The sequence below is a fragment of the Populus trichocarpa genome, chromosome 17 (assembly GCF_000002775.5).
Source record: "Populus trichocarpa isolate Nisqually-1 chromosome 17, P.trichocarpa_v4.1, whole genome shotgun sequence".
In the NCBI taxonomy this organism is placed as follows: domain Eukaryota; kingdom Viridiplantae; phylum Streptophyta; class Magnoliopsida; order Malpighiales; family Salicaceae; genus Populus; species Populus trichocarpa.
In genome coordinates, this window is record NC_037301.2 from 11,373,412 (window position 1) to 11,387,388 (window position 13,977).

At 33.7% G+C, this 13,977-nt stretch overlaps 2 protein-coding genes across 3 annotated transcripts; both read left to right on the top strand.

The window, feature by feature from the left end:
* Window positions 1-295: 295 nt before the first annotated feature.
* Window positions 296-4,782, top strand: LOC18107375 (uncharacterized). Of its 2 annotated transcripts, none has more exons than XM_006373367.3 (7): window positions 296-679; window positions 1,331-1,419; window positions 1,547-1,609; window positions 1,691-1,738; window positions 1,828-1,881; window positions 4,360-4,417; window positions 4,541-4,782. In XM_006373367.3, the coding sequence occupies exons 2-7, from the start codon at window positions 1,339-1,341 to the stop codon at window positions 4,582-4,584; spliced, it is 348 nt and encodes a 115-aa protein (XP_006373429.1). In that variant the 5' UTR covers window positions 296-679; window positions 1,331-1,338; the 3' UTR covers window positions 4,585-4,782. The 2 variants fall into 2 exon arrangements, with proteins under 2 accessions (XP_006373429.1, XP_024444329.1); XM_024588561.2 differs by having other exon boundaries at window positions 517-679; window positions 1,337-1,419.
* Window positions 4,783-5,850: 1,068 nt separating this feature from the next.
* LOC18107376 (E3 ubiquitin-protein ligase SIS3) lies at window positions 5,851-6,486 on the top strand. The gene has a single exon (XM_006373368.3). It carries the CDS (start codon window positions 5,851-5,853, stop codon window positions 6,484-6,486), a length of 636 nt encoding a protein of 211 aa, XP_006373430.3.
* The last annotated feature ends 7,491 nt before the right edge of the window (window positions 6,487-13,977 follow it).

Genomic DNA, 13,977 nt, shown 5'->3' on the forward strand with positions numbered 1-13,977 from the left:
CAAAAAGATAATCATCTTAAATAATATAATGAAATATAATAATATAACATCGAAATTGGTTAGTTTAAAATGATTTGAAATTTTTTTTAAAATTAATTTAATTATTTTTTTAATAAAAACCAAAACAAATTAAAAATAATCACCCCATATAATACAATGAAATGAAATATGATGAGATGACATCGAAACTGGCAAGAGAAGGAGAGTTGATATGGGTCCCTTACGTTTCTTCATCGATGAAGGTTAAACCTCTCGACTTTCCAATGCTTCTAATATGGAGGATCATTTCTCTAAAAGGTGTTTAAAGTTTTAATAAATTGGAATTGCATTTGAATTATAAGTCATATTTAACACATACGACTCTTGAGTTGCAGATGTTACTTTTGACTCTGTTAAACTATGCTATTTTTTTAATTAAATTTTGAATTGTGTTATTTTTTCCAATTTTTATTCTTATTGTGCTACTTTGAAAAAAATAATCAGGGATATAATTGCAAATGCTAAACTAACCGGACTAGAACGAAACAATGGTGGAATCTATGTGGTGCAAAATATACTTCACCTAATCCAGATCGGGCTCCGGATCCGAACGATCACAATATTATGATATTATCCCTCTGTGAATTGTCTCTCTTTCCCCCTCTCTACATTTGAAATCGGAGCACGGAGCTAATAATCGGTAATACTAAAATCTCTCGTCTTGTATTTCGCTATGTTATTTGATAATATACATCTCTCTTCTTTTCGGCTCTTTATAAAAATTCCGCGTTAAATAGAGTATTTAATAGAGAGTGGTAATTTTTTTTCTATATTTGTTTCTTCATTCAATTATTCTGTTGTTCAAATTATTATGCGTTTGATGTTGTGGTTAATCAGTTTTTGTAATTCCTTAAAAGGTTCTTGAATCAATTAATTCATTAAATACTGTCGATTATTTTACGATTTTCTCTTTTTGTTTATGCGAGTGGAGCAAAGTAATTAAAGAAAATTAGATTATAAGAATGTGATTTAGCAGTGATTTTCCGGAATTATTGTTGAATTTGGCACGTGTGGGCATAGGAGTTTGGAATGTTTAGACGAGTCTTTGTTGATTTTATTTTGTGGTTTTGAAGGAATGTTTGGAATGCATAACAAAAGGTTAGATTCGGAAGTGCTGTGTTTGATTAGTATAGCAGTAGCAAGCATCTTGTTAAGCAGTTCTCAAGCTTGCTAAGATTTGTTCTCTCCGGATTTGGTTAAAGTTTGTATGCGTGAACGGAGGATTTGTGATACTTGATTGATGTGAGGAAAATGTCTGTTTATGACGACGACTGTTATACTGTTGTGGTAGGTTCAGGTATGGAGGATGGTAACATGCAAGAGCAGGTTAACGGAAATCTTTCCGAGGATAAAAGCTGCATGCCTTCATATAAACAGGAGGTCTGTCATTCTTTTCTGCCTTCTAGTTGATAATATGCATGGTTTATTGTAGACATATATCTGCATGATTAAAAAACTTTCTATTTGTGGATTTTCCATTTATTTATTTGTTCATTCTTATATGTAGGAGGAAGCTGTAAAGAAGAAATATGGAGGAATAATGCCTAAGAAACCACCTCTTATTTCTAAGGTGATGCCTTGTTACTGAGTCTGGATTCTTTATGGTTTGTCTATCGTGATTTTTTTTTCTAAGTTATGATTTGGATTTTAGGACCATGAGCGTGCATTCTTTGATTCTGCTGATTGGGCGCTTGGAAAGGTACTGTTTTTCATGTGTTTTTTCTGTTATTTTACTTAAAACTGGTTGCATTGAGATGCTTACCTAATATCATTTGATGATCATAACAGCAAGGTGCTGAGAAGCCCAAAGGACCACTAGAAGCCCTACGGCCTAAATTACAGGTACATATGTGAATGATATCATCGACCCATTCTTTGTCTCCTTCCTTGTTAAGGAGGAAAACTTGTGAATACTTGATTTGCTTACTTTACCCATGCTTATGTTTGACTGTGGGTGAGTGATATTAAATAAATTAGACTGCATAAGTGATTTTTGATTACTAATGAAGGTTGCGAGCTGGCGGATGTTGTTGGGAGTTTTCTCTAAGGGTTTTCTAGATAAGCTACAATTAGAGTTAAATGAATCTGGAAACTATCTTACAATGATGAGGGGTAAGAGTTGATGAAATGGTAGAGCTAATAACACCTTCCTGGCCTCTTGAGGTACCAGACCTGTTAGAAAAATTAAGTTTGGGTTGCTTAGAAGTACATTTTTCGCTTATCCCTTATAAGAAGATTAATTTCTCTTTGTTTTTGTTGACCACTACTTTAGATATTTAAGCTCTTAGGAATTGTTTTTTTTCTCCTATTCAGTCTGTCCTCCTTTAGTGCTCTGTTTTGTACTCCCCTTGTGCTACTTATCTTGGCATTCTCTGAAGAAATTATTGTAAACCTGAAAAAACGAGTGATTATAGAAGCCAGACATTTTCCCAGATTATTTTTGCCAATTTGGGGATCTGCATGCAAAAGTAACCGACTACTTGTGTGTTATCAGCTCTTGATGATGGACAGTATTAAGAAGTGAACCGGTGAGTGTTATTAACTTAGAAAATTGGTGAGGATAGAACTACTTCAAAAGCTGAAGAAGTTAGGTATTCATTTATTTTGGAATCTTGTGGCCTGTTTAAAAGAACGAAATTATTAGAATTAAGTTCGTTCTGTCTAAAGATCCATTAAATTTATGGAGCATGAGAAAATTAATATAACTTTGAGATAATTGGTCTGTGAATGTTCAATTGAAGTTGGTTTTAGGTTTTTCTTGAGCTCGCAATGGGATATAGGTGAACAAATGATAAATTGTCAATGGCTTGCAACCACTGCTAGTGCTCTTCTGCAACATGTAGGCTCAATGGAAAAAAAAACAAGGACAAATGAAACCAAAAATTCTGAGGGAGGGGTTGGATTGCCACCATAGATGCATATGAATGTGGAATGAGGTGAAATGGATCAACTATACAAAGGAGAAATTGTGTTGTGTGATAGTTTCTTGGACTTGCTACCCCTCCCCGTGATAAACTAGGAAATATAAAAAAGGACCTCACCAGGCAGAGATTACTGGGAAAATACAAGATTTTATTTGGAGCCAATGTCTAGAATGTTATTTTGAACTTTAAGTTCTTTAAACCGACAATAGGTGTTTTCTACATAAGTCTCATATACAACTTTTCAACTATAATCATTGCCGTGCCCGTGTGCAACTTGATTTCATTCCATTATAGGCATTATCAACAATTGTTTAACCTATTGGTTTAGTTGGTTCCAATATTTGCTAAAGCAATCCCTTCTGTAGTTCCTAGGTAGGGATTTGGATAAGAGTGCATGTGTTCCTACAGAAGAAATTGTTTCTCATCTGTGAGTTTATCAATCATTAACATTCCAATAAGTTTATTCCTCTTGTGAGCAGTCATCATGTGGAAATATTTCCTTTCAAAATCTTTAAAGCTTTAGACATCACCCTCCAACTATGCCTCATCTGTGGTCCTCCTTAATTCTATTTCTGGAGACAATGTTTCCACTGATCTTTCTGCATCGCACTAGTAGAATTCAGAGCACTTATCTATTACATCCCCATAAGATCTTACTCCAAACCTAGTTACTTCTTAGCAAGGAAAAAAGATCGCCTGATAAAATGATGCTCCAGAATCAATGCCTGATCAAAGAAACAATCTACTTTCAACCACATATCCTCAAAATGGAAAAGGGGTGTGTGCCCCTTTAAGATCACTACCATCTAAAATCACTAGGAAACGGTCAGAAGTTGGATGAGGTAGCGCATTATATACTTCCGTTGGAGGATGTTTCCTCTATAAAATCAAAGTCTCTCTACTCCAATCATTTTTGGAGGATTCCTATTTTGCTGAGGAAACAGTTGCACCGATAGAAGATTGATTTATCCTAATTTATTTGGATGAACAGCTCTGAAGTCTTCTCCTTATTGCTCCAAGCAAAGGTTCTTCAATGACTTTGAACGATTGTGTTGTTTTCTTTAAATCCTTAATTTAAAGTGAAAGGCAACGCAACCATAAATAGAGATGTTGCCTTCAAGGCATGATGTAGATGTAATGCGAGTGAATTTGAAAGAAGCATGAATGAATGGCTCCTGCTATTCTTGTGATTTCCTCCCTGTTATTTTTTGCCTAATTCCATTCAACAAAAGACACCGGCAGACACCCTGAATGGTTTTTGGTTTTCCACACTTTAGTTTTTATTCATGCATGAGAAATATGTACATTTTTCTTCTGGGGGCTGTGTTATTGTTGAAATGCCAGCCTATCTTTTTACTGGGTGCTTATTTTTGTAATTTCTCTTTCTTTTTTCCAGCCCACACAACAGCAAACACGATACCGGAAGTCTCCTTATGCCCCGGCAGATGGGGAAGGTATGAATGATCATCATTCTGTAACCCAAAGCTATTACCAGTAGTGTTAGAGAATCGCTTTTCTCTGTCTGATTTTCTCCAAAGGAGCCAAGGAAACTCAACCATCTCTTTCTTCTTATGCAGATGGAGGAAGTGCTCCATCCGAGGATGCAACTGCCAATGAATGAGAAGTTACTATAGAATATAGATCTCTTGTGGGGACTTGATTGTTATTCTAATACCTACATTATTGGTGAGTAATTTTCTGTTATCTGCTACCATAAAGTTTGGATATTTCTGAAAAGAAACTAATATATAGACAACATTTTGTAAGTTGGAGAGGGTCCATTCTTCACTACGCATAATTCAAAAAGCCTTATCCATTATCACTTTGTCTAATCCAGCATGTATTCTTAATGATCGTGACTTGATTGTTTCTCATAATAGAGCAGTAGTAGAACATTATGGGGGACTGAAAGGCACCATTATTTAATATTGCCAGACTTGAACAACACTGCTATGACACAATGCAGCTGATATTTTAGAAAGGTGACATAGCAATGGAAGATCTACCGACCAAATACAAACCCGAAAAAGAACTTGCTCTACTGAAGGATCTGAAATTTGATATTCAGCTTTTCTCAAAGTTGCTCAGTATTCCTATACCTGTGCCAATTCTAAGATTAAGTAATTTGGGTGTCGATGTGGTGACCAAGGATCTTTGTCTAGGTCTGGCAACCATGCCAATTCTAAAATTGTGTGCCAATTAAAATTAAGTAATTTGAGTGATTTTGGGTAACACAAACTTCTCAAGTACGTTCCTTCTCATATAGTTTTGATTACATATTAAGTGATTGTTAATTGTGAGATATATTACACCATTAACAATGTCGTAGGATGCTAATCCTCTTGTTATGATGATCAATGGCTAATTATATGTCATCAAATCCTGGAAACTCAAAGTCCTTATTTACATCAGAAATCTTAAAACCCCTTCTTATATCAAAAGGAATCGTGTAGAACGGGATAGTTTTAGTTAATTAGACTTGTGACAAGTTTAGGGTTTTGGGAGGTTAAATTCTAAATTAAAGGGGTAGATTTAGAAAATAAGAAAGAGCAAAAATCAATCTAATTACACTTTCACTGATTGGGGTGACATTTGAGATTCAAATAAATTATTTTTTATTTCTTTTCTTGTTTAAACAAGAAACCCGGCAAGATAATATATACATGTAGGAAAACTAGACCCTAGAGAACGGTTAAAACGGTTGCTAATATACCAACGGCTATTTTAGGACAGCTTGCTTCTGCAAATCCGAATCCAAAACAGACACGGATTTCCATAAACCGCCTTCAATTAATCCTGTCTATATAAATACAACCTTAACCTAAAAGTCTCCCTCACTCCCTCCTCTACTAAACAACAACTCGAGCAATATCACAAGCATAAAATCATGAAGCTCTTAGCAGCACCTTGTGTCGATCCATCCGAATTCGATGCCAAGGGAATCACAATAGAATTCATCGTCGTCAAAGTATCACAAGATGGGTCGCCTGTCAAATCCAGACAATCATTCCAGGTAAAACGAGGGGAACTCTTGTTGAATCCTTTGAAAGAACGCACATACAGGAACTTGCTTTGGAGCATAGGCATCAGGTTACCTTCGACAGCAAGAGCTCAACTTATTGAAGCCATATCTCGCGGTGCTTCTTCATTGCCCTGTGAAGCTGACCATATATTTGTGTGCGTCGTTGCTCTTGAACCATGGTATGAAATCCACTTCAATGTCATGACTGGAATTCATGTTGATGAAGATAAGGAGATCTCGTGGGATTTTGTGGAGAACCCTTTTAATCATGTCTTGCAAGCTTGCAAACCACCAATTCCATGCCTCAAGAAAGTTAAGATTCAGGACAATATGGGATCGAATGATGCCTTGTGTTGTCCAATTTGCTTACAAGATTTCTCTGTTGGATCTGAAGCTGCTGCCACTACTTGCTCTCATGTGTATCATTCTCATTGCATTGTCAAGTGGTTGTTGAGGAGTGCTTCGTGCCCTATGTGTCGTTCTAAGTTGCCTACGGGTTGATTCTTCGTTCAATCGTTAGGGACCCAGATTTGAATTTTATTTTTTATTTGATCTAAATTGCCTACGGATGAATATCAAAGTAACTGAGGTGGATTATCTTTATGTAACATCCTAGTAAATATTGTCTTGGATAGTCTTGATATCTTTTTTTTGTCCTGGTTTCTACAAGTTATCATAATGTTGGTAAAAATTTATTCATTTTCTGTAATTGAAATACTTGAACAAAAGTACTTTATTGGCTTTTCTGTAAAAAAACAAAAAAAAGTGAAGCTAATCATGAATTGAAGTCATGGCAGGAAACAACGTTTCTCTGTTGTATTAACAGCGCCATGCGGTTGTGAACTGTTAAGCTTTTTTTTTTTTTTTTTTTGGTATAGTTTAAGAAAAAGGAAAAACTAAGATTCTCTAAGGTAAATATATACTAGAGAATCAGATAACAATAAAGGATAAACTTTCAAAGAAGAGTTCTCTCAAATACATAAATTAGAGTTACTTTTAACTGCAAGCTTAATCATATAATTAGCACATGAATTAGCTTCACGCAAAGTATGAAGCAGACAAACTTTCTAATTTCATGTCAAGAGTTTTTTGATGTAAAAATTAACAGCTCCGAATAAGTGGTACTTATTAAAATCATCATGAATCAATTGAATAACACCTGTAGAATTAGAATTGCATATGTTCTTTCTGAAACCTCTATCCTATACCATCAATAAATCATATTTAATTTCTAGTAGTTCTGGAAATAAATTAGAACCAAAACCTTCATAACTCGTAAAACCCATCAACCATGTCCCTTCATAATTTCATAAGAGACCTCCAAATCCAATTATCCCCCTCTTGTTAAGCTTAAGCAATCATTTATGATTAGGGAGTTAATCAAGATTACATTATGGTTGGGCCTTTTCTGATACTACCCATCCATAAGAGAAGAAGCTAACCTAATCAATTTTAGTTGAATTGACAGGTTCAAAGATTATCTGAACAATCAGGAAAAATATAATTTGACTTAATAAAATTTCAAGACAACATTTTATTTTAAATATGAAGACGATAACATATTAGATCAACCCGTGTCAACCCAAGTTAACATATTAAAACCGTGACCTGGATCATGAAACGATGATAACCTCATAGAAAACAAATAAAAAATATTAAAGGATGAAATTGAAAAAAAAATTAATTAAAAAACAGAAAAAAACGGAGTCAACCTAAGTTAACCCGACAAACTCAGGTGATGATATTGACATAACCTTATAGAAAGAAAATAAAAAACAATTATAAAGCTCAATTCTCAATTAATCAATGTTGAAGAATGATTTTTTTTTGAAAAATCAATTAAAAAAATAACACAAAAAAATAACCCGAGTCAACTCAGGTTAACATGACAGAACTATAACTTGGATCATGAGATCATAATAACCTCATACAAAGCAAATAAAAAAAAAAATTTATAAAGCTCAATTCTCAACCAATTCAATGTTAACTCATGAAATTGAAAAAAAATCAAAAAAATAAAGGACAAAAATATACAAGTGGAGTCAACTTGATTAACCTAACAAACTCAGGTCATGATATCGAAATAAGTATATAGAAATAAAATCAAAACAAATTATGAAACTCAATTTCTAATCAATCTAATGTTGAGAGATAAAATTAAAAAAAAAATGATTAGAAAAAGGACATAAAAAAACAAATAAGTCTACCTAAGTTAACTCACCAAACATATCCATTTACCCGATTGTGTCCAATGACTCTATTTATTAAAATTATTATTTATTTAATGCAATGATAGTAAAAAAAAGACACGTGCATAAAATTGATTGAATAAATCAAAGGGAAAAAATATTTCACAAGGTTGCCATTATTAGAAATACTATGCAAAAATAAATATTTTTTATTTAAAAAAATAAATTTCAATTACATAAAACATAAAAAATAAATTATAGATAAATTAGAAAAATATCTTAAAAATATTACATACAAAATACTTTAAAAAAAAAACCCCTTCTAAAAAATACAAAATACTTAAAAAAAACAACCACCATTTATAAAAGGCTAAATAAAAAATCAGAAAAAATAGGTATTAATTTAAATATAAATCAAAAAATTATTTTAAAAAATACATATAAAAAAATGATTGTTTTTGTTTCTGAAAAAGCCAAAATTAAAAAAAAAAAACATGGTGTCATTAGGCTTGACCTATTTAGTAGGGCCTGTGATCAGGCCTGCATGTGAGCCTTTTTTTAAAAAAATATAAATGAGACGAACGACATGTCATCAACCCTAATGTTTTTTTGAAAAAAAAAAAGCTAGATGACTAGATTATGTCCACTATGGTAGTTGAAAATTCGGGGCTGAAGGGTTTTGACCAAAAAACCTATTTCTCAAACCAATGTTTTTAAACAAAACTTGAAAAACACTACAAGCACCTTACTAAATCCATCAATGACTCCAAAAGTTGTCCCGAAATAAAAAATCTTCCTGAGCTCAGATAAGCTTTTTTAGGAATTTGCCTAGATTTCGGTTATTGTAGTAGCTGAAAAATTAGTGCTGAAGGGTTTTTTTTAACCCAAAAACATATTTTTCAACCCATTTTTTTAAATCTAAAACACCTAGAAAATGCTCCAGGCACCTTGATAAATCCATCTATGACCTTAGAAAAACTATCCTAAAACTCAAAATCAACTTGAAACAAAAAATCTTTCCGAGTTTAGATATATTTTTTAGTCATTTTCAAGGTAGAAAAAATACCTAAGTTGAACTCTCATCATCAAATGGAATTAATTGACTCAAAGATCGATCGTTTTAATGGTCGAAATTAGTGCCACTAATATTTTTCTCTCAACACTCGGAATTCGGTGATCTTCTCTCTCCTTTTTCAAAACAGGGACTAAAAAATAAAAAATAAAAATTTTGTACCAAATTAAATTGAAACAAATATTGAGGGACCGAATAAGACATAACATGTGAAGTTTATTGAAGACTAAAGTGAACTTTTAATGTTAACTTTGAAACCTCACCCATTTTGATGCATTTTCTACTTTTGTCACTTGTCTTTCAATTTTATCTTTAGTCAATAAATTTGATTTAATTATCCTTTATTTAGCCTAAAAGGATGCAATTATGCAAAAATAAAAGTTTGGAGACCAAAATAAAAAAAAAATTGGTTTGTAAATCCACAATAAAGTATGAGAGAACAAATATTATATACTAGATTATTGACCCGCGCTACACTGGAGGTCAGATTGAATTTTTTTTATATAAAAAATATGTCTAAGCATTACTAATATTTTCTCCAGCAAAAAAAAAACTTTTAAACAATATGGGGACCGGCCTAATATGACTCGGTCACCTTGGTGAGTTTAAAGACAACTCGAATGACTTGTAAAAACATAGTTTGACTCAAAATAAATATTTAAGATGAGATCTTTTTATAAATTTTAAGATGATAACATACTTGATTGATTCTGAACAACCCGGGTTAACCTTTCAATTTACATGTCAAGTCATTGGATCATGATAACCCTATAGAAAGAAAATAAAAACAAATTATAAAGCTTAATTTCTAATAAACTCAATGTTGAAGAATGAAATAAAAAACAAATTCAATTAAAAAAAGAAAATAAATAAATTATGAATCCCAAATATCAAATATCACATAGTGTTGAAAAATAAAAATAAAATAAAAAATAATTAAAAAAACACAAAAAATAACTCAAGTAAACTGAGGTTAACTTGCTATACCAATAACTCGAGTAACGAAACATGAATAATCTCATAGAAAGAAAATTAAAATAAATTATGAAGTCTAATTATTAATCAATCCAATATTGAAAGATAAAATTAAGAAAAAAAATTCAATCAGGAAAATGCAAAAAAAAAAAACTCAAGTAAACCAAGTTAAACCATCAAACTCGCGGTCTAGGTAATGAAACTTGGACAACCTCATAAAAAATAATTAAAAAAAAATTATGAAGCTCAATTCTCAATAAACACAATGTTAAACAACAAAAGTTAAAATAAAAAAAATAAAAAAATAAAACTATTCAAATAAATATTACTTTGAAAGAAAAGGTAGTACTTATCATAAATTAAATTGAATTAAAACAAAATTCATAGTTTACATTCTACTTTTAAAACATATTTGAATGGCAAAACGACTTTCATGACACTCCTTTCTCTAAGACAAACTCATTAAACTCTTAATCAATTTTTGTCGAGATTCGTCTGAGGAAATATTTCTAAGGGACTCCAAGGGATCAAGATTCTCTCCATCTAGGCTACTTCCCATAGATGCCAGCTTTCCTCTCTCACCCCCAGGGACATTGCCTAAACTAGCCCACGAGAGCATTTCTAAGTAACACAAACAACTCACATTTTCATTACCCATATCAAATACGTGTCTTGGGGACGTGTGAAGAATCCGCACTCTTCCCTTACCCCTAGGGCTTACAAAGTTAAAACTCTAGATATAAGAGCATTTATAAGTGGTAACTATTTAGAAGAGCCAACTTGGTGATATTGCTTTTTAAATAGTGTAAATATAACATTTTTTTTTATATATATATGCACTCTAATAAAAAAAAATCATTTAAAAAAGCTAATTGTATTTTAATATATTTGATATTAATACAACTATTATTTAATTTTAATGAACTAATACAACTCCAATCAAAACTCCTCTTTTGCATAAAGATTTATTAAACAAACTTTTGGCTTTTTGACTGATATATAAGAGTAGCTCTCCAACATAAAAATGTTATTTTGGCTCTCTAATATAGCTCTCCTCCTGGATCTATAAAAATGAGGGATGAAAGCTGATTTTTTTTTTGTGTTTTCCTTTAGGCTTGTCCTGTAGAGATGCCCTTAGAATCATTCAATTTTCTTGGAATTCTATCCATAATGTAGCACAGGTGCACTGACAAGATTGAATGTGTATCTAGAAAGGGCTCTAAGAAACTAATATAACTTATTTTAGCACACCAGACTGAATATTGAAACAAAATCCCATGCTCTTGATTGGTGTACAAAGGAAAATTTTATTTGAAAATGAAGCAAAAACATAATACGTGTTGTCGCACCCTCGCGAGCAGAGCGCGGCGTCGCGGCGACCATCGGTTGATTTCGGGGTCTTTGTTTTCTTTGTGAATAAGGGAGTCGCCACCTAGTATTATGGTCACTAGGAAACCTAATTGGTTTTTCAGAGATTCTAAGACAAGAGACTGGTTGCGTAAAGGGAAGGTATTAGCACCCCTAGTACGCCCTACCTAAGGTAAGCTGCTTGGTGTTTGGTTTGCCTTATAATAGCTATGGTGTTGGTGTTTTCCTAGGATACATTTTGCTATGATGAACAAACTTGGACTTGAAAGTCTAAAAAGAAAGAACCCTTGGTCAATGTTGATCACACCCTTAGATATGTCTACAAAGTACCAAGGAGAACCAATGCAGATCTCTTGAAATCTGTGTTTGATTCAAATTAAATTTATTAAAATAGAAATCCAAGGAGATTCCATGTGCTTTAAAAGCTCATTTTTCCCTTTGTATTTCATACTCTCACGGCTCGTAAACTGTGGAGTCAAAAATTGAAATGTCCTCAATTATAATTAAGGCTTCTTTCAAGGATGTGTGATGACTTATTATTCCTAGAAAAAATATTTTGGATATTAACCACTTAGGGTTTCTTTATCCAAACATTAACAGCGAATAATAACAAGTTATTCCCAATAATATTTTGGATATTCATCCCTTTGGGATTTCTTTATCCAAACATTAACGGTGAATAATAGATAAATTATTCCCAATAATATTTTGGATATTCATCCATTTGGGATTTCTTTATCCAAACATTAACGGTGAATAATAGATGAATTCCCCCAAAAAATAAGATTTTTATATTTTTTTGAAATATTGGCCAATACCCTTTGGAGTTTTACAAACATGTTGTAAAATTCAGAAATGCAAGAAAATAATTTTTGTGTTTAAGAAATCCATGCGAAAACACATTTTCAAAACTTCAAATATTTGTTTTTTTTAAGAGGAAATTCAAAAAGATATTAGGGTATTGACCGTATGCAACACATAAAAATATTTTTTTTTTGTCAAAAAAAAAAAACATCACATTTAATTGCAATTAAAGACAACAAACTGCGTATATATTCTCAAAATTTGCAAGTAAACTGAACAGTCCAAAAAATCAAGGATGACCCCTCGAAGCCGACCCCTCGAAGCCAAGCATAAACTTCTTTTTTTTCTTTTCGGCCAGCAGGAGACCCGCGTGAACAGTTACTGGTGAATTAAAATTCACATGTACAGTAACAGGGTGAATTGAATTCATGCATGCATGCATGCATAAGGACGAGAAGAGCTTACCTGGTGCAGGGACGAAGCTGGTGCTTGAGAATGAAGCTGGTGGATGGCGTCGACCGGGATGGAACTGATCTCATTACCAGGCTGTTGCTTCGGCTAATTAATACCTGTTCCTGTGGAGGAGAAAAAAAGTTGCACCACCAGAGGAGAAGAAACTGGAGACGGAATGAAGGGACAAAGGTGATGGCGAAGGCGTGCTGGTTCGTCTCTCTGATTTTCATCTGTTTATCTTCTTTCCTTCTGCTCGTCCTTCATCTCATTTCACGTCTGTCTTGTCTCTACTGAGAAGAAATGGTTGCTGCTGCTGTGGGCTCGGTGGAGGCTGGTCTGAGGCTACGTTGACAGAGAGGGCTGCTTCAGGTGCAGGGGAAGAAATGGCCTAGAGAAGGGAATGCCAGGATGGGGACTGGTTTTGGGTGCTCTCTCTCTCTCTCGTTCTTGTCCGAAGGAAATGGAAATGAGTGGGCTGTCGGGAAGAGTGAGATGAGGAAATCGGGGAAGGTGTTTGGCTATGGGTAAAAGGCAAAAAAAGGTTCTGTAGGGGAAGAAGAAGTGAGGGAGGAGATCTGGTTTTGGCCGACTGAGAGAGGAGACTGCTGATCAATGGCTGGCTGAAGAGGGAAACCGAGAATTCTCAAAGGCCAAAGCAACGTTTTCTCTAGTTTGGCTAAATAGAGGAGAGCTCGTGAGGGAGAGAGTCGGCCAGATAAAGGAGAGGGGCTGGTCTCCGTGTAACAGAGGGGAAAAATAGGCAAAGAGCGTGCCGGGGCTCTCTCTTTTTTGTTTTCTTTTTCGAAGGTGGGGGGGGGGGGCAGGTGTGGCAGAGGGCTGAGGGATGAAGCCTAGAAGAAGAAGAAGAAGGAGGGATGTCTGCTTTGTTTTTTTTTTTTAAAGAAAAATCAGAGAGGAGGCTATGGCTGAGGAAGAGAAACGGCTTTTGGTTTTTTTATGTTTAGGTTTTTTTTGTGTTTGGCTCCCCTCTCTCGAAGAAAATTGCCCCCTTGGAAATATTTTTTTTTTCGCATGTGGCTGGATGTTGATTTATATAGAAAATCTCTACACGTTCTATTTAAAAAAATACTGCAATAATTATTATAGAGATTGTCTTCCATAACCAGCACG